Raw genomic sequence first — 21,535 nt, forward strand, 5'->3', positions numbered from 1 at the left:
CACGAGTCAGTCTTAAAGAGGCAGAGCAAAGCCTCGCGCAACACCCATACAGAGAAAATACAGTTCATGTTTAGCTCACTTTATATTGAAATGACCCCCCCCCCATTACTCGCTTTAAAAACAGGACACATTTAGAAAGAATACATTCAAAAAATAAGTATTCATATGGTAGCTGCTGAGTATCATAAGGAGATGCTACAGAAAAGCGTGGACGATCAAATGTGTAGGAATATCGTTTTAAAGTATTACTCAAACCACAACTTCCATAATTCCAAAACAAATAAATATATAAATAACAAAATATATAATCAATATATAAATAACTATTACTATAGTTTTGATGCTAACAGTCCTATTTATGAATGGGGAATTCTAAAATGGTTAGAATAATTTGTTTTTATATACATAATAAAATAAATAACGCCATATACACAAAATATATATAAAATTTCACGCGCTCACCTGTTGGCTCTCGAACGTCCACGCGCTGTCTGGTAATGACGCGTCAAGCACGTTTAGCGTGTCTGTAAAGTTTGTGGTGCTGCTGGGCTTAACGAGGGTGAGATCACTGAATTCTGACATTGGAGAGAGATAGGAGCCGAAGGACTGACTCTGAGACATCATGTCTCCTCCCAGAACCTCCACATACTTAATGGGCCCGTCAGTGTTGAGCTGGATCTGCAGGTTTCTGTTGGGGTTCTTGTATCCAGAATCAGTTCGTCTGATACAGCAGCTTGAGCCGCCTCTACTGCCGCGCGCACATTTCACCAGTAGAATGAAAAATGTCATCAGACACAACATGGACACGGAAGCCAAAGAGATGATCAGATATAAAGTGATTTTACCGCTTTTCTTGTTGGGCTCGATAGTTTTCTCTCTATAGTCTGAGATGGGTTCATGAAACCCGTCCTCTATCAGTATATCCACTGTGACTGTGGTGGACTGGATCGGTTCTCCATTATCCTTTATCTCTATCATCAGTCTCTGAGAGGAGTCGTCCTGCTCTGAAACAGCGCGTTTAGTCCTCACCTCTCCCGTGTGTAAATTCACACTGAACAGTGACGCGTCCGTGGCCTCCGCGAGCCTGTAGAAGAGCCAGGCGTTATGACCCGAGTCCGCGTCCACTGCTGTTACCTTAGTAACGAGATGTCCTGGTTTAGCAGAACGGGGCATCCTCTGATGAGAGACAGACCCCATGAGTGCGGACGGGTAAATGACAGCAGGTGCGTTATCGTTCCGGTCCAGAATGAACACATGAACTGTGGCGTTACTGCTCAGAGATGGAGAGCCGTGATCTTTAGCAAGCACGATTATATTAAAGACCTTCATCTTCTCATAATCAAAAGAGTGCATGCTAAATATACTACCGTTTTCTGAGTTTATGTATACATGTGAAGAGGCAATTACGTCTCGAGTATTAGTGTCAAGAACTGAATAGACAATTTTGGCATTTTCTCCCGTATCTAGATCTGACGCGGTCACTGATGCTAAAACTGATCCCGGGGCGCTGTTTTCTTTAATGTAAACCGAGTAAACGCGTTCAGAGAAAACAGGAGGATTATCATTGACATCTAATATATTTACTGTAATGAGTTTGCTAGATACCAGTGGAGGTGATCCAGAGTCTGACGCTTTGAGCTCAATATCATATCCAGGAAACTTTTCTCGGTCTAATTGTGAATCTGTCACTAGGGCGTAATGGTTTGAAAAGGTTGGCTTTAATTTAAAAGGGGTGCCCGGTGACATGCTAAGTGTTACGTTTCCATTTACACCCGAATCCAAATCTTTAACATTTATTAACGCTACCATAGTTCCAGCGGGCGCATCTTCTCGCACAGGTTTGGGTGAGGAGGGGATGGTGATCTCAGGAGTATTATCATTTATATCTAAAACATTCACCTGGATTCGACAATGTCCCTCCATTGCAAGAGACCCTTTGTCTCTGGCGCGTATGTCAATTTTATATGAGGTGCTGGTTTCATAATCAAGATTCTTAGAAACGAATAATTCGCCTGTCACAGGATTAATAGCGAACACATCTTGAATTATCTCAGGTGTATGTGCGGCAAAGGAATACTCAAGCTCACCGTTTACACCATCATCCAAGTCAATGGCTTTTACAGTTAGTATCATTGTCCCCGGGACTGTGCTCTCCATTACTTTAACCTCATATAAATCATGTTCAAATATAGGAGCATTATCATTTGCATCAAGTATTTTTACAGTTATCTGTGTGGTTCCTGACCTCGCTGGATCACCACCATCAATTCCTGTCAAAATTAGATGGTGCACAGAATTTTTCTCTCTATCTACAGATTTCTCTAAAACTATTTCTGGGACTTTTGTTCCGTCTTTATCGCTTTTAATGTGCAAAACAAAATGTTCATTTTTATTAAGCGCGTATGTGCGCAAGGAGTTCGTTCCAACGTCAGGATCTTGAGCAGGCTCCAAACGAAACCTCGCTCCAGTTAATGTTAACTCTGGTATCTCGATTGTGTTTATTTCTGACAAAAATATTGGAGAATTGTCGTTTATATCTTGAATGTCCACTTCGACACGATAAAACTGGAGTGGATCCTCGATTATGACTTGTAATGGTAACACACAGCTCGCGCTTTGTCCGCACAGGCTTTCTCTGTCTATTACTTCATTAACAAGCAGCTCGCCATTCCGCAAATTCAGACTGAAATATTGCTTACCAGACTCAGATGCTATCCGTAATTTACGATTAGATATTTCAGATACATCCAAACCGAGATCTTTAGCTACATTTCCAACAATAGATCCCTCCTTCAGCTCCTCCGGTATTGTATAGCGAAGCTGTGCGTCTGTATCGCTCCACAAAACAGCGAAACACAACAGCCACAGCGCCCGCCAGAGCAAAATTCTCCTTTGTATTTGAGTCCTCATTTCCAAACACGATGGATGATCGCTGATACCAGTATCCTGATATACATCTTACGCGCATAAGCCGTCACCAAAACAATGCGACATTTTAAAACGAATAGAACTCCAGGTTATACTCCTTTGTTAAATACATTGCAGCGAGTGCAGTGCATTTTGTCTCAGGTCTGTGCGTAATGGTTTTCAGCATTATGTCAGGGGGAGGGAGTAGATCCCTTTGTGCAGTGCAGTCCCACTATTGGACGAGCGCTCACCAGTCACAACACGAGTCAGTCTTAAAGAGGCAGAGCAAAGCCTCGCGCAACACCCATACAGAGAAAATACAGTTCATGTTTAGCTCACTTTATATTGAAATGACCCCCCCCCCCCCCATTACTCGCTTTAAAAACAGGACACATTTAGAAAGAATACATTCAAAAAATAAGTATTCATATGGTAGCTGCTGAGTATCATAAGGAGATGCTACAGAAAAGCATGGACGATCAAATGTGTAGGAATATCGTTTTAAAGTATTACTCAAACCACAACTTCCATAATTCCAAAACAAATAAATATATAAATAACAAAATATATAATCAATATATAAATAACTATTACTATAGTTTTGATGCTAACAGTCCTATTTATGAATGGGGAATTCTAAAATGGTTGGAATAATTTGTTTTTATATACATAATAAAATAAACAACGCCATATACACAAAATATATATAAAATTTCACGCGCTCACCTGTTGGCTCTCGAACGTCCACGCGCTGTCTGGTAATGACGCGTCAAGCACGTTTAGCGTGTCTGTAAAGTTTGTGGTGCTGCTGGGCTTAACGAGGGTGAGATCACTGAATTCTGACATTGGAGAGAGATAGGAGCCGAAGGACTGACTCTGAGACATCATGTCTCCTCCCAGAACCTCCACATACTTAATGGGCCCGTCAGTGTTGAGCTGGATCTGCAGGTTTCTGTTGGGGTTCTTGTATCCAGAATCAGTTCGTCTGATACAGCAGCTTGAGCCGCCTCTACAGCCGCGCGCACATTTCACCAGTAGAATGAAAAATGTCATCAGACACAACATGGACACGGAAGCCAAAGAGATGATCAGATATAAAGTGATTTTACCGCTTTTCTTGTTGGGCTCGACAGTTTTCTCTCTATAGTCTGAGATGGGCTCATGAAACCCGTCCTCTATCAGTATATCCACTGTGACTGTGGTGGACTGGATCGGTTCTCCATTATCCTTTATCTCTATCACCAGTCTCTGAGAGGAGTCGTCCTGCTCTGAAACAGCGCGTTTAGTCCTCACCTCTCCCGTGTGTAAATTCACACTGAACAGTGACGCGTCCGTGGCCTCCGCGAGCCTGTAGAAGAGCCAGGCGTTATGACCCGAGTCCGCGTCCACTGCTGTTACCTTAGTAACGAGATGTCCTGCTTTAGCAGAACGGGGCATCCTCTGATGAGAGACAGACCCCATGAGTGCGGACGGGTAAATGACAGCAGGTGCGTTATCGTTCCGGTCCAGAATGAACACATGAACTGTGGCGTTACTGCTCAGAGATGGAGAGCCGTGATCTTTAGCTTGAACGAGGATCTGAAACACTTTGATCTTCTCGTAGTCAAATGACTGCATGCTAAATATGCTGCCGTTTTCCGAGTTGATGTAGATATAAGAAGATACAGGCATGTCTTGAACTTTAGAGTCTAAAACTGAGTAGGAGATTTTAGCATTTTCGCCTAAGTCTGGGTCATGCGCGGAGACTGAGCACAATATTGAATCACGAGCGCGGTTTTCTTTAGCATAAACCGTATAATATTTCTCAGAGAATATCGGAGGGTTGTCATTAACGTCTGACACGCCGATTGTGACTGTTTTCCCACTAGATAGAGGTGGCGAACCTGCATCAACTGCGTTTAGTTCAATTTTATATTCAGAATAAGTTTCTCTGTCTAGAGGACCGTTAGTGACCAGTGCGTAATGATTGGAAACTGTAGAGCTCAATCTAAACGGAGTGCCAGGAGCCAACGTAAGCTTCACTTTCCCGTTCTCTGCTAAATCGGCATCTTTCGTACTAATCAATGAAACGACTGTGCCATTTGAGGAATTCTCAGGAATTGGACTCGAGAGGGAAGTTATAATGATCTCAGGTGCGTTGTCATTTACGTCATTAACCGTAATCTTGACACTGCAGTGGCCCTCCATTTGAGGATTTCCTCTGTCCTTTGCAACTATATCAAATTTATGCAAGCTTGCTTTTTCATGGTCCAGTTGTTCTTTAACCGTTATGGCACCCGTTTGTTGGTTAATATCAAACAGCGCTGTATCCGATGTTCGGTCTGCAAAAAAATATTCAATCTCTCCATTTAAACCTTCATCCAAATCTATAGCCTTGACTCTTACAATTTCTTTATGGATTGATTCGTTTTCATCAACAACAGTCTCATAGAAAGGCTTCTCAAATTCAGGAGCATTGTCATTATTATCCAAAACTACAACAGTGATCTCACACGTGCCCGTGCGCACTGGATTCCCTCCGTCAGATGCCGTTAATATTAGCTTATGAACAGCTTGTTTTTCTCGGTCAAGAGGTTGCTTGAGTACTAATTCCGGAATTTTTACAGCATCTTGAGTTTTTACATTTAAAACAAAATTATCATTAATGCTCAGACTGTATGATTTTAAAGAATTTGACCGTACGTCTGAGTCAATAGCGCTCTCTAAGAGAAATTTTGCTCCTGAATTAATCGATTCTGGAATGTTCAGAATACGCTCATTGGATTTAAAATTAGGCGTGTTGTCATTAATATCTTGTATTTCAATCTCCACTCGATGCATCTGCAGAGGGTTTTCTAAAACGGCTTGAAGAGGCAAAACACACGGGACAATGTATCCACATAACCCCTCTCTATCAATTCTCTCATTCACAATAAGATCACCCTTTTCCACATCCACAGCGAAATACTGCTTACCAGTCTCAGATGCTATTTGGAGTTTACGATCTATAATCTTAGACCCATCCAAACCTAGATCTTTAGCGATATTTCCGACCACAGATCCTTCTCTGAGCTCTTCTGGAATCGTGTATCGAATCTGCGCTTCTATTGTACTCCAAGGAAGAATAAAGACACAGCACCACCAGATTCTCCTCAAAAAGAAAAGAGATTCCATCATCTCCTGCTCCAAGCTTTTGTCGATTTATCCACGTTTTCTCAATGTCTCAAAATACTCGCAATTGCATAATCCCAGAAAATATATGGATGGCATATTCCTATTTGGCGTAAGAGGTCCTTTTGATAAAAACGAGTAATTCATGCGTTCTCTGTGCTCGAGCTCAGAAAGATGCCTCAGCCGGGAGGGAGTGGATCTCTTTGTCCAAGTCTGCTCCTCATTGGTCGACTATGCATTTCTCTTGAACCAATCCAGTTATTCAAATATCTTAAAGGGGTAGTACGAGTGAGGCACAAACAAAGTAATTCAGAGGAGCCACTAGATATATAGAAACAATACATTAAATTATTATTATTATTATTAATAATAATAATGATAATAATAAATATGAATAATAATAAAATAATAAACATTAATAATAGTAATAAAAATAATATCCAATTATCATTGTTGTTCTTATTTATTATGAGTATTATTATCATGAATGAATGAATGAGGCATTTATATCGCGCTTTCATATGTACTACTGTACACCCAAAACGCTTTACACTCATGTCAGGGGTCTCTCCTCAACCACCACCATCATCTATGTGTGTGTGTGTGTTGTATCCACTTTATTTAGATATAGCTTCAGTTGAAAGAATATGAACGTCTGCCGTCATGTGGCGACAGAAAGAAGCGCAGCTATACCTGTGCATCATTTGAGCGGTGCGTGCATTGCTGTGTGTGTGTGTGTGTGGAAGTTATTGCTGGAGGCGCATAAGATTTTGATATTTTAATCAGATTAACTGCCATTTTTAGAAGTATTGCCATTTCAGTTATAAATATTGCCATTAGAAACAATAAAATGATATATATTCTCATATTAGTAGTCCATATGGCCTTTATGCCCGTACAAGACTGCATGATCCTCTTGCAACAAAGGACCGAACCATGAGCAGGGGGAGACGGAGAGCAGCCGGAGTGAAGCGAGCGTTTCAGCACCACGCGGGCGGACAGCGCCACACAGGCGGCCTGTTCCAGCAGCTACACTCATGTGTTCAGAAGGAGGGGACGTACATGCTTTCCGTCCCGGTCAAATCAGGCGGTGTGTTTTTAGTTTTTTAGTTTTGTTTTAAATCTTCGCTAAAATACTTACGCATGCCACAACAGGGAGAGTTCTTAAAAGTATCTTGACGGTGTTCAGAAGAGGTAGAAGACAATGAGACGTCTTGAATAAGCCACTCACTTACCTGGAAATCTGCATTTCAAAATCTTCCTTTTTTCTTTCTTTCTTTTTACAGAAACATTGATCCTCTATTAATAGCTATTAATCTATGAATACTGTGTTTTGTGCTTAGGAAACAGGACTTATACTATGAGTGTTGTTGAGTGTGTTTCTATGAGTGTGGAATCAAAAAGACAATACAGATCTGCCTAACATATGGAGCAAATAGATTTGGGTACAATGGGACTAAAAGTGACCTTAGGAAATAATTTTCCCCTTATCATTGTGTATGAAAATGTAAATATTGCTTTTTATTTTAATGTAGCAATATAATTCAAAATACAGTAAATGTATACTGATATTGGGGCAATAGTGATGAAGCAAAAATGTCACCATATACAAATATAATTGATATAGTAATACAATATTTGTGACTCTAGACCACAAAACCAGTCATAAGTCTCACGGTTATATTTGTGGCAATAGCCAATAATACATTTTAAAAATGGTCAAAATGATTGATTTTTCTTTTATGCCAAAAAGCATTAGGATATTAAGTAAAGATCATGTTCCATGAAGATATTTTGTAAATGTCCTGCAGTAAATATATCATAAATGTTTTATTATTAGTAATATGCATTGCTAAGGATTTAATTTGGACAAGGAATGTCTCAATATTTAAATTTATTTGCACCCTCAGACTTCAAATAGTTGTATCTCAGCCATCTCAATATAGTTGTATCTCTATATTGTCCTATCCTTACAAAACACATCAATAGAAAGCTTATTTATTCAGCTTTCAGATGATGTATAAATCTCAATTTCAAAAAAAATTACCGTTGTGACTGATTTTGTGGTCAGGGTCATAAGTAAGTATTTGAGTACAGTTTAATAGATTTTCCATGTATTACTTTGAGAGCTTAAAATCATAAACACATATTTAGTCTCAAGTCATTTAATCGTCACTTCAGGGATTTTTATTAGCTACATACACAAAGTTTTTTTTAAATCATGTTGGATCAGATGCCCTTAATCTTTTCTTATTTGCATGTGATGACATACTGCATCAGGACAGTTTCTCAGGGCATATACACTTTCAGAAAAAATGTACATTTCTGTCACTGGGGCGGTACCCTGAGGTACAAAACTGAAAAGGTAATAATATGTACCTTTAAGGTACTAATATACACTCTTAAAGTACTGATATGTACCTTTTAAGGTATTAATATGTACCATTTAGGGGTTAGTAAGGTACAAAGATGTCCCTTTTTTACTTTTGTACCTTAGGGTACCTCCCCAGTGACAGCACTGTGCCTTTTTTTCTGAGAGTGTAGCGACAGACAGGTGTTGTTTAGAGCTTAGAGAGAGAAAATCAAAGATGCTTTGAGCCCTATCGTACCCTACATCTGAAAAAAAAACAAAAACATTGTACTCATCCAATTTCATATTTAACATATTTAATTATAAGGAATTGTTTTTGCTGGAGTTATTATAATACACTGCATTTCAGAGTCAAGTGTCTTTTTTCATAGTTAGACACATTTTGGTAACATAAAAAAGTGTTCCATCAACTTTCTAACTACTAGTAACTAACGAGAAACTCTCGATTAACAAATTAGTAAGTAATAGCACTCAGTTGAATGTGGTAGTTCACTATTAGCTAATCAATAACTTATTGTGTGGGGCCATACATATAAAACCAATTTAAATCCATATATATATATATATATATATATATATATATATATATATATATATATATATATATATATATATATATATATATATATATATATATATATATATTACAAACAATAAATAAGGATTATAAAACATGTTGACTACTATGATCCAAAGAATAAATTGTTTATTAATTTCCAAGCTTTAAAATGTTTTGATTTAGTTGATTTTTACACTGCACAATGAATAAAGTATATAATAATTTACTTCCAAATTGTATTCAGAGGCTTTTGGAAATAAGAGAAAGTCAGTATAAACTAAGAGGAATAAATATGTTTTAAAAAGTAAGGTCAAGAAGGAATACAAAACATGTATATCTGTCTAAGGGGCAAACCTATAGAATCATTCAGGGATGGAATTAAAACAGTATAATTCATTTAGTTTAAAAACAAGGTGATAAATAATTATACTACAATATAAATAATTTGTGTATGCAATACTAAATTTATCGTAATAATATCTGAAATGTATCCATGTATATATGATCTTTGTAATTATCATTTAACACTTTGGGAATGTCTTAAAAAATAACGCTCATTAGATAAATATGTATAAAGGGTAGGCATAATATGCAGTGGCTTCTGCTTATACATTTTTCGGTTATGTAAATGTATTTATATTTCTTTGGTTATATTTTTTAAATATTTTTGTTTCATTTATTATGGACAATTAAGGACCAAAATGAATAAACAATGAGCAAATAACAACTATCTTTTTCATACCTCCCAGAAAGCTACTAAGAACCACTTTATACAGGTTTATTATTAACGTGAAAAATGCACATGATTATGGTAACCCACTAGTAATGACTCAATTATTACCAAAGGAATTATTAATTATTTGGATCAGCATCCTAAGCATGATAATTCCTTAATATTGACTGAAGTCATTGTGAACTTTTGAGGTTTTTGTAAGGTTTTGATAGTAATCACTAATTACTTGGATCAGTATTCTAAAGTGAAGATCATGGTAACCCTCTAGTAATGACTCAAGCGAGTACCTAACCTTCACTTTAGATTTTAATTATATATTATGCATTATCCATGTTAATTATGAACCTGCATATGGTAGTTTTTAGTCCCCTGGGAGGTATAAACGAAAAAGTAGTTATTGATTAGCTAATAGTAAGCACTGTTACTAAGTAATTCGTTAATCAGAGTTTACTGTTAGTTAATAGTTTCTAGAGTGTAAATATTGTGTTACTTGTTTATTCATGTGTAGTTATTCAGTGTTACCCACATTTTTAATATACAGAAAAGGAAATTTGCTCTTACCTTTGTTGATGAAAGCCAGGTCCAGAGGTGGGATGTGCCAGACAAAAGAGGAGAGAGAAAAAAGAGAAAAACATGGTTAATGCTGTGATAATTGTATTTGTATAACATTGAATAATGCATTTTTTATTATTATTTTATGTGGTTTATGTATATAATTTATACATAAATAGTCAAGTGCAGCAATCAGTTAGTAGGTTCCGTTATGTTTTATCATCTCTACTGCTAAAAGAGCAGATCGTGAGCAGTATACAATCAAAACAAATCCCACAATCAATTATTTCACTAATAATGTGCAGTATTAAAATGTAAGAAAACAAGTAAATGAATAATAACACTAAGATTGGTATACTCTGCTATTGAGCACAAGAGGGAGCATGGAAGAGACAGAAAGGGGGGGGGGGGGGGTGTACACGACCGACTCCATAAAAACATCACCATCCCCCACAAACACATGGACAGGCTCCCACCCCTGTAAAGATGAAGTGGGACGGTCCGACTCTGTCTGTTGTCATAGAAATGCATGCTGTCAAGGGAGTAGTATGTGTGTTAGGGGAGAGCTTCAGTATATGGACATGCATGTATGTAGGTGGAGTGGGTTGTGTTCAAGCTGTCCGAGCAAACAGAAGCAAGCAGATAAATAAGAGGGATTTGTTTAAAGCGCTGCATAGAAACATCTATACGAGACATGTAAGGACCTGGAAATATGTGCACACTAAATTGTGAAAATAAAGAAATGTGCTATATAATTTCAAGCTTTTGCATCCGGCACTGGTAGGCACACACAGGCACAGAAGGATTGAGGAGGCAAAAGCAGGACAAAGAATCTCACTGCGGAGAGAAACGGCCCCTCCTTCCCTCTGGCTGAGAGTCAGCATCCTCACACACACCGCCACAGATCGCATCTGCTCTCGGAGCTTTACTCACAACGATCCTATGGTTCTAATGTGGTGTAAAACTTGCTATAATACAATTGCACTGATCACTATGCAGGTAATGTTAAGCCACCATGTTAGTGTAAGGGAATAGGGGTCACTATAACAAACAAAATGATTATGCTAGCTCACTCTTTTATGATATATTGCTTGTGATTGCATGTAAACCGTGAAATTATGATATTTTGACCAAAATCAGTGTTTTACAGTTTTCTGTCGAGGAATCAAACATTTTTGGCATACTGTAAACATCAGAATTTTTTATCTGAATATAAATGTAATATTTATGAGCACGGGCAGTGGACCTTAGAGACAGGATTAATGCTTCAGCTGACACAGATTTGATACCGAATGATGTTTCAGATATCTGGCACACACACACACACACTGCAGATAAGCCACTCCTAGCTTCTGTGAGAGTTTAATGCAGACTCCACAGCTAGACATTCAGCAACTGCAGTCCTAACACAATCAACATCATTTGGTGTATTGGCATTAATCTGTGTGTGGATTAAAGGTATAGTTTATCCCAAAAAGTAAAAATAGTCCATGATTTACTCATCTTCAAGTCATCCTAGGTGTATATGACATTCTTCTTTCAGACGAATACAATCAAAGTTATATAAAAAATGTCCTGGCTCTTCCAACCTTTATAATGGCAGTGAATGGCAGTTTCTGCTTTGAAGTCCATAAAAGTTCATCTATTCATCATTAAAGTGATCCACACAGCTCCGGGAGGTTAATAAAGGCCTTCTGAAGCGAAGCGATGTAGGGTTCCAGCGTATGACGTTGGAATCAGGCTTAGTGTAAGTTCTGGCGACGAACGCGGAAGTGCAGAGGATAGAACAAAACAAAACTTGCTTCTCGCGAGAACTAGTATATCCTCACCGGAGCGTCCTGCGTCATACGCTGGAACGCCAGTCTCTCGTGAATGTGCATACGGCACCGTTAGCGGAAGTTAGAGATGTAAGGAGATTTAAACTTAGAGATTTAACGCTTCGCTTCACTTCAGTAGGCCTTTATTAACCTCCCAGAGCCATGTTGAACACTTTTATGATGGATGGATGCACTTTTATGAACTTCAAAACAGAAACAGCCATTCACCATTATAAAGCTTCAGAGACAGGACATTTTTTAATATAACTGATTGTATTAGTCTGAAAAAAAGAATGTCATATACACCTAGCATGACTTGAGGGCGAGTAAATCATGGGTTAATTTTCACTTTTGAGTGAACTATCCCTTTTAAAAAGGGGGATTTCGGTAAAGTACTGTGCAAGTAAAATATATATACAGCATACCTTGTACCTCTAAATTATGTATGCGTAGGTATAAGGGAACAATATATAAAGTTTGGGCAATAAAGATGTAACTACCAGAAAAATGTACAAATAATTTATACTGTATGTATTACAGAAAGGGGTAATTATGACAGGCAACAATCTTATGTTTAGCGAGACCATACACTGCATATCTTTTTTTGTAATAATAGTGTAACAAAGCATAACGTTTTTTATTTTTAATTACAAAGTACATATCAGTGCATTTTTACAGCTTTCCCCCCCCCCTGGTACCGTAGTTACCCCTTTATTCCACAAACATTACATATTGTTCTCTTATAACTACAAGTACATACTGTATAGTTACACTATCATTACCGAAAGTTACGCTGTAACTGAATTTGACTTATATAGTAATTTCCGGGCTGTAATCTAAAGATTTTCCAGGGTTTAAAATCAGGATGTCTCAAATACACAATGTATTGACAGCAAAGAAGAAAGCAGAAGAAAACTAGACTATTTACTCATTTACTTCTCTGTGACTTTTTGGGCATGCATGCATATCATGCATAGAAAAGGGTTTTGTAATTCCTTATACACACAGAATGTGTGGTGAATGTGTCTATTTAATGCACAAAAGCTTACTGTGCAGGGTTTCTATTCAGGACTGGAGGACAGAGAGACTTATTTAACAGAGAGTGAAAGAAAATCAAAGAAGTACAACTATATTCTAAACACTATATCATGTAAAAGTACTTATCTGTATTTTAAAGGAATAGTTCACCCTAAAATGGAAATTCTGTCATTTATTCACCATCAACTTGTTCCAAACCTGTGTGAGTTTCTTTCTTCTGCTGAACACAAAAGAAGATATTTTAAAGAATGTCAGTAAGCTGACAGTTGATGGTCCCATTGATTTTCATATTAATTTTTCCCCTACTATGGAAGTCAATGGGGACCATCAACTGTCTGGTTACAAATATATTATTTTGTGTTCATCAGAAGAAACTCACACAGAACAAGTTGATGGTGAATAAATAATGACAGAATTTTCATTTTAATTTTGAACTATTACTTTAACACTTCATTCAACGTAGCTAGTGCATTGACTAATTTACAATCTTCAAGGTTTGCATGAAAAGCCCATCAAAATTGATGTTTATGATGTACGATCATAAATTTGAATAGTATGCCTGCATCTGATAAACAGTACTAAGGGCAAATGAGGACAATTTTGATTTTGTATTTTAGTTGATATACCATATGGTCAAAAAATACCCAAATTTTGCATCAAACAATACCTTCAAGAAAACACGAAGAATATTTGAACACTGCCACAACACTAAAGATAATGCAACAATAATAATGACAAAATAACAGAAGAATATTTGCAGTATTACAAAGCCCTGATATACTGAGCCATAAAGGAAGCGAATAAGAGATGACTTGGAAAAGGAAAAGCATTGAAGCAATATTTATGGCAAATCCACCATAAAGCCTGGACAAATGTACCATAGAATTGTCTGACAAAATCACACAGAAGTATAACTGTATTGGGGTTTTGTCCCAACGAGATCACTCAATAATCAAAGCGTGTTAAAAACAGCACCTGTATAACTGTACTGTATATATTGCTATACATTTTTGATATTCATGACTTTGGCATAGTAACAGAACTCTCGCTTGCTCTGTGTGGGTGGACACCGAGTTCACTGTGCATTGTGATGAGTTTGAGACTGAACAAGTTGTCCACTTTCTCAGAACTAATATATATATATATATACGGTTTTTAAAATGGATAACTTAGTTTCTCTACAAAACAACAACAACATACAAACACAACTAAAAAACTAAGAGTACAGCACTTAACGCTTCAAACTCCTGCTGCTGCAATGAACGCTTATGAGAGAGGGTCTCACCTCTAAAGTCAGGTCATCACCCTCCTGCTCCTTCTTTTCTCTCTGAACTGTCCCCAAACGACTCTGGCTCACCAGTGTGTTCTGACTGTACGGCCTGACAAACTTCATGTCACTCATCCTTGAATCGGTGGTCCCGCACATTTCATAATTATACACATGCTGTAATGTGCCGTCTGCGTAGACTGGAGGGTAATATGGAATTACAGGTAGATTTGCCCCTGATTTAAAAAATAACTTATTCTGCCTCCATCTGTAGATTTTCACTGAGATGATCGAAATAATCGAGACTATGAAGAGCAGAGAGACCACAGCAAGAGCCAACACTAAATAAAAAGTCAGGTTGTCGTTATATTGTTTTTCATGCGTAAAGTCTGTGAACTCTGACAGCACTTCAGGAAAACTGTCAGCCACAGCCACGTTAATGGAGACCACAGCTGAGCGAGAGGGCTGTCCGTTATCCTCCACAACAACAGTGAGTTTCTGTTTGACAGCATCTTTATCAGTCACTTGTCGCACAGTTCTTATTTCTCCATTCTGTAAACCCACTTCAAACAGCGCTCTGTCTGTAGCTTTCTGTAGTTTATAGGAGAGCCAGGCATTCTGTCCAGAGTCCACATCAACAGCCACCACTTTAGTGACGAGATATCCAACATCTGCAGCCCGAGGCACAATCTCAGCCACCACTGAACCGCCAGTCTGCACTGGATACAGAACCTGAGGAGCGTTGTCATTCTGATCTTTAATGATGATATTTACAGTCACATGGTTTGATAAAGGTGGCGAGCCCCCATCTTGAGCTTTGACTTGCATTTTGAACGATTTCAGCTGTTCATAATCAAATGATTTCTCTGCATAGATCACTCCAGTTTCCGAATTTATAGAAATGTAAGATGCTAGAGGTGCTCCGTTCAAATCTCCATCTAAAAGAAAATATGAAACCTTTGCATTTGGCCCCCAGTCCATGTCTTCTGCTTTAACAGTCAAAATAGTTGTAGATGGCGGGTTATTCTCAGCTATAAATGCATTATATGATTCCTGTTCAAACTGAGGTGCGAAATCATTTACGTCAGATATCTTAAGGTTTAAAATCTCTTTACTTGAAAGAGGTGGGTTCCCTCCGTCTACAGCAGTTACAGTGATGTTGTACTCTGCCGTCTGTTCCCTGTCTAGTTCTGAGTCTGTCACCAGATTATAATAATTAGTTAATGAGGACACGATTTTAAATGGAGAGTTCAGATCAATAGAGCACGTAATCTTACTATTGTCACCTGAATCCAGATCCTGGACATTTATCATGGCTATAACCGTTCCAGGTGCTGCGTCTTCAGATACTGCACTGGAAAAAGACATTATTGTAATTTTGGGCGTGTTGTCGTTTAGGTCGATGACGTCAATAATGATCTCACTGGAGTCAGTCAAACCTCCGTGATCTTTAGCTTTGACTTTGATTTTGAATTGCTTGTGTTTTTCATAATCTATATCACCTATGACTTTAACCTCACCAGAATTCGCGTCAATGGAGAACAAAGCTTTTACCGCGGATGTCGCGTGCTCAAAATAATACTGAATGCCGTGACTAGACTCGTCAGCATCGGTCGCACTGACTTGTGTTACGATCGTGCTTTTAGGAGCATTTTCAACAACTGATGTTTTATAAGACGACTGGCTAAACACAGGCGCATTGTCATTGACATCTAGAACAATGATATTAATCTGCACAGTTGCAGACCTTTGTGGTTTTCCACCATCAAAAGCCGTCAGAATCAGATCATGATGCTTTTTCTTTTCTCTATCTAGGGGGGAATGAAGAACCATCTCGACGTTTTTACTGCCATCCTCACTATTCTGAATATGTAGCTTAAAATGATCTGTGGGCTGAAGTGTATATTTCTGTAGCGTGTTCACTCCCACGTCCGGATCTATCGCGCTCTCTAAAGGAAAGCGCGCACCCAGAACCGCTAATTCGCTGATTTCTTGTTCAATTTTAGATTTCGGAAAGACAGGGCTGTTGTCATTGATGTCCTGTATGTCAACGGTAACTCGATAAAGCTCCATCGGACTATCAAATATGACATCGAAACTGACACTGCATGCTGATATCTCTCCACACAGCTCTTCTCTGTCTATTTTATGCTTAACAACCAGATGCCCGTTCTCCTTGTCCAGTCCAATGTACTCGCTGCTGTCCGCGGTGAAAACACGGGCTTTTCCTGAAATCAGTCTCTTCGGCTCAAGCCCAAGGTCCGAAGCGATGTTTCCAACAAACGAGCCCACCTGCATCTCCTCGGGTATAGAATAACGGATCTGTCCGGTCACGCGAGAGGAAAATAAAGCCAACGCGCACACTGTATAGAAGAACAGCGACCCATGTAACCAGCCTTTTCCTCCAGACTCCATTTTTGATCAACGAAGATCGAGCAGAAGCATTCAAAATAGCAAAATGTGCGATTAGTTATATGTTTCCAGCAAACTGCGTCGAATCCGGAGACCAGTTTGAACTCGATTTGGTGGTCTGTACTGTATCATCATCCAGTGTTAGTTGTTGATGCTCTGAATTGTGCCTTTGCTTCGGGTTTTGTTAAATGGAAGGATACAAGCACACACCAAAAAGGCTACAGAGGTTGAACAGCGGCACTTAGAGTCCAAAATGCAGCACTACATAATTGTCACGTAATCAAAAATACAATCAATGACTTAAAAGAGTTAAATAACCTATATATAAGTTATGCGCTGGGTTATGGAACATGGCTCAAAGCAAAATAACCAAATGTTAAAGGACAGAGGGGGTTGTGGCAAATGCTTCACAGGTCAGAGAACCTCTAAAATATTGGACACTAGGAGAGAGATCTGAGTTTAACCGGTGTAAAATCCTTATTATACACGACCATGACCTTCCTGAGGTGACGGTGAAAGTTATAAGGTTATGTATAAAAAGTATTTAGTTCAAAATCAACTTTTTACGTTTGGTTTACAATTTGATTGGTGAACAAATAATGCATATTAAATGCCAAAAGGTGTATCATGATTCAGCATATTTTCATCTATAGAACACCTATTTAAACATCACCTGCGTGTTAAAGAAAAGGCTTTAGGAGTCAGACAGGGCTGTAACATGACTTTTTATATTTAATTCTACTGGGCTTACAAAGATTGCACAAAATGAGATGGTGTATATTGGCCCCAAAAAGTATTTACACTCTTTTGGAAGCCGATCAGACCCTTTTTGGACACACTTTATATGAGGTGGCCTTAACCTTTTAAATGAATCATTTGATGCAATGCACGTATTGTGTCTACATACATGTTTTTACATTGTACTTATATTTTTAAAATTACCTGCATGTAATTATCTGTAAATCATTTCTGTAGTTACATTATAATTACACTATTGACACTTCTCTTAGACCTAAACTTACCCATGCCAGGCACAACTGTCCCTAACTTTACCCGTATCCCACCTCAATATCAGCAAAAGTGTGTTGCAATACAATATGAGCACAGTAGGAACATTTTACTTATTTTTTGATGCAAGTACATAGTAGTTAAGGCCACTTAATATAAAGTGGGGCCCTTTTTGTTTCAATTTCAATGCAATAGATACACAATCCCAATGGATTTACCAGTGGATGTTAATGATAGTAGAGCTTTTCTGAAACATAAAAAAAAAAAAAAAGTTTTGTATGTCATATTTTGTCAAATGTTTTCATTGAAAAGTGTGTTTGTGCTATGTCACTTTAAAGTAAATGCCACTTTTCTTGATATTTTGTTATATAATGCATATACAGTACATTTTGAAGTATGGCTTAAATGTCCAACACATTTTGGGGCCACTTTATACGTGATACAGTTTACACAATTGTGAGAGTGAATATGCATGTGCAAACTTTATATCAACTTAAAATATGTTTTATATTTAATATATTTATTTAATATTTTTACTCCAATTCTGAGTAATTAATTTAGATATGTGAAGAAAAACAACAATAATCTGTAATACATAAACGTGGAGAAATTTTAAGTTTGAGACACACAGCACAATAAAAATACAGTTTTATAGTTTTTTTCCCCATTGGAGAAAAACAAGGGTCTCAACAAGACAAGGGTCTCACCTCTAAAGTCAGGTCATCACCCTCCTGCTCCTTCTTTTCTCTCTGAACTGTCCCCAAACGACTCTGGCTCACCAGTGTGTTCTGACTGTACGGCCTGACAAACTTCATGTCACTCATCCTTGAATCGGTGGTCCCGCACATTTCATAATTATACACATGCTGTAATGTGCCGTCAGCGTAGACTGGAGGGTAATATGGAATTACAGGTAGATTTGCCCCTGATTTAAAAAATAACTTATTCTGCCTCCATCTGTAGATTTTCACTGAGATGATTGAAATAATCGAGACTATGAAGAGCAGAGAGACCACAGCAAGAGCCAACACTAAATAAAAAGTCAGGTTGTCGTTATATTGTTTTTCATGCGTAAAGTCTGTGAACTCTGACAGCACTTCAGGAAAACTGTCAGCCACAGCCACGTTAATGGAGACCACAGCTGAGCGAGAAGGCTGTCCGTTATCCTCCACAACAACAGTGAGTTTCTGTTTGACAGCATCTTTATCAGTCACTTGTCGCACAGTTCTTATTTCTCCATTCTGTAAACCCACTTCAAACAGCGCTCTGTCTGTAGCTTTCTGTAGTTTATAGGAGAGCCAGGCATTCTGTCCAGAGTCCACATCAACAGCCACCACTTTAGTGACGAGATATCCAACATCTGCAGCACGAGGCACAATCTCAGCCACCACTGAACCGCCAGTCTGCACTGGATACAGAACCTGAGGAGCGTTGTCATTCTGATCTTGAATAGTAACTTTCACTGTCACGTTACTACTGAGCGGAGGAGAGCCTCCATCTTGCGCTTTTACCCGGAAGTGGAAATGTTTCAGTGTCTCAAAGTCAAAAGATCGCATAGCTGTGATCAGTCCGCTGTCAGGTTGCACTGACACATATGATGAGACAGAGACTCCATTAACAGTGCTGTCTTCTAGAATATAAGAAACACGAGCATTCTGATTCCAATCAGTATCACTGGCTTTAACTGAAAATATAGAGAGACCAGGTGAGTTATTCTCCATCACACAGGCCTCATAGTTAGTTTTCTCAAAGACAGGAGCATTGTCATTCACATCTGATATCTGTAAAGACAGAGAGGCGCTGCTGGAGAGCGCGGGCACCCCCTGATCAGAGCACGTGACACTGATATTATATTCAGCATCTTTTTCTCTGTCCAGCTGCTGCTCTATACGCAGACTGATGAAATTACTAGATGAAGATGTAAGAGCGAATGGAATATTGTCATTTATGCTGCAGTGAATCTGGCCGTTCACACCAGAGTCTGCATCATTTACTTTCATCATAGCAACAACTGTGCCGGGTGTGGAGTCCTCAGACACCGAGTTTGACATAGAGAGTAAGTTTATCACTGGTTTATTATCATTAATGTCCAGCACATCAATAATCAGCTTACAGGAATCAGAAAGCCCACCTTGATCTTTAGCCTGGATATCAATTATGTAGTGACTTGCTTTTTCAAAGTCGACGAGGCCATTTAAGGTGACCTCGCCACTGTGCTGATCAATAATGAACATTTTTCGCACAATATCTTCTTTACTTGCAATGTAATACGTCACCTGACCATTAGATCCCTCGTCTGCGTCAGTAGCACTGACTGTGGTCAATTTAAATCCATTTGCTGCATTTTCAGTCAGTGTGGCTTTATATTCCTTTTGCGTAAATACGGGAGCATTATCATTAACGTCTAATACAGTAACATCTATTTGAACAGTGCCAGACAACTGCGGATCACCGCCGTCAATGGCGGTTAGTAATAACGTAACCACTCCTTTCTTTTCTCTATCAAGAGGTCTTTGCAAAACCATTTCAACTTTTTTATCACGGCCTGCTTGACTGATCAGTTCAAGGATAAAATGATCAGTTGGTTTAAGAGAATAGCTTTGAAGACCATTCACTCCTACATCCGCGTCCACGGCTCCCTCCAGCATAAATCTCGCGCCCGGTACAGCCGACTCGCTTATCTCAAAATGAATTCGCTTTTTCTCGAAAGTGGGTGGATTATCGTTTATATCCGTGATTTCAACAGTGATCGTGTATAATTCCATCGGGTTTTCCAAAATCAGCTGAAGGTGCAAAGCACACGGGGTCGTTTTTGCACAAAGAGACTCGCGATCCATTTTCTCTCTGACGAGCAGCGAGCCAGTGTCTTTATTGAGGCCAATGTATTCAGTACTGTCCCCTGTATATATGCGCGCTTTTCCTAACCTCAGTCGCTGTAAATCCAAGCCCAAATCCTGCGCGATGTTTCCCACAGTGGAACCTTTAGCCATTTCTTCCGGAATGGAGTAACTGACCTGTCCGCGTGCCGAATGAAGCAGGATGAAGGAAAACAATACCGAGTACCACATCACGACACCAGGCATTTTCTCGATAACACCAACAGACCATAAAAACGATCCTAACGATTTCCAAGTGCTGTATTATAAAGAAACGACGGTGAATGCAAATCCCATAAATCGGACAAAGTGAAATATGTCGCGTTTGTTTTAAGACCCTCGGAAATAATAAACGATTCAAAGCTTCACCCTTTTCCTCTCTCACTGTGAATATGGGATGACGGGGCTGGGTTTAAAAAACACACAGTTAGTGTGTTACATTGACAAACAGCGGCCCTGTGAGCCCAAACCAAGCACTACAAATAAAACCACAGCAAAACTACATTTATCCCATGCAAGAGTTTTTTTCTTTCTTCAAATGATTGTGAAAAAAACAAGAATAGAGGCATTAGTGTCATTAAAAATCAAGTTATTTAAGATAAATGTTTTTGTTTTAGTTAATGGAAGGAAACCATGTGACTGTATTGTATTGCGTGACTACATAAAGCCGCTGTCCAATATGTGGTGCTGAAAGAAGCCTAAATGGACATTTTAGTGTACAACAAATATTTGTTTTCTCAATATTGATTTAAATAAACATTTGACATAACTTTCATTAAAAATGATGATCATTTTGATTCTGTTTGTTTATTTTTTTGTTTTGTTTTTTAAGTAAAAAGCATTTT

General features: G+C 38.5%; 3 protein-coding genes across 26 annotated transcripts in view; all 3 read right to left on the minus strand.

Annotated features, from left to right (window-relative positions):
* Positions 1–21,535, minus strand: part of LOC137062084 (protocadherin gamma-A6-like) — a 127,806-nt gene that overhangs the window by 32,135 nt on the left and 74,136 nt on the right. For 2 of the 24 annotated variants that reach the window (XM_067432885.1, XM_067432878.1), the window contains exon 1: positions 14,413–16,952. The exons of the other annotated variants lie outside the window; for them this stretch is intronic. In XM_067432885.1, the coding sequence (XP_067288986.1) occupies positions 14,413–16,809 (2,397 nt within the window). In that variant the 5' untranslated portion in view covers positions 16,810–16,952. Of the gene's footprint in view, positions 1–14,412; positions 16,953–21,535 lie in introns of those variants that run through there. 24 annotated transcript variants of the gene reach the window in all.
* Positions 360–3,238, minus strand: LOC137062092 (protocadherin gamma-C5-like). Its single transcript, XM_067432899.1, has one exon. The coding sequence runs from the start codon at positions 2,908–2,910 to the stop codon at positions 451–453; it is 2,460 nt and encodes an 819-aa protein (XP_067289000.1). The 5' UTR covers positions 2,911–3,238; the 3' UTR covers positions 360–450.
* Positions 18,501–21,524, minus strand: LOC137063132 (protocadherin gamma-A5-like). The gene has a single exon (XM_067434209.1). It carries the CDS (start codon positions 20,895–20,897, stop codon positions 18,501–18,503), a length of 2,397 nt encoding a protein of 798 aa, XP_067290310.1. The 5' UTR covers positions 20,898–21,524.

The sequence above is a fragment of the Pseudorasbora parva genome, chromosome 23, assembly GCF_024679245.1.
Source record: "Pseudorasbora parva isolate DD20220531a chromosome 23, ASM2467924v1, whole genome shotgun sequence".
In the NCBI taxonomy this organism is placed as follows: domain Eukaryota; kingdom Metazoa; phylum Chordata; class Actinopteri; order Cypriniformes; family Gobionidae; genus Pseudorasbora; species Pseudorasbora parva.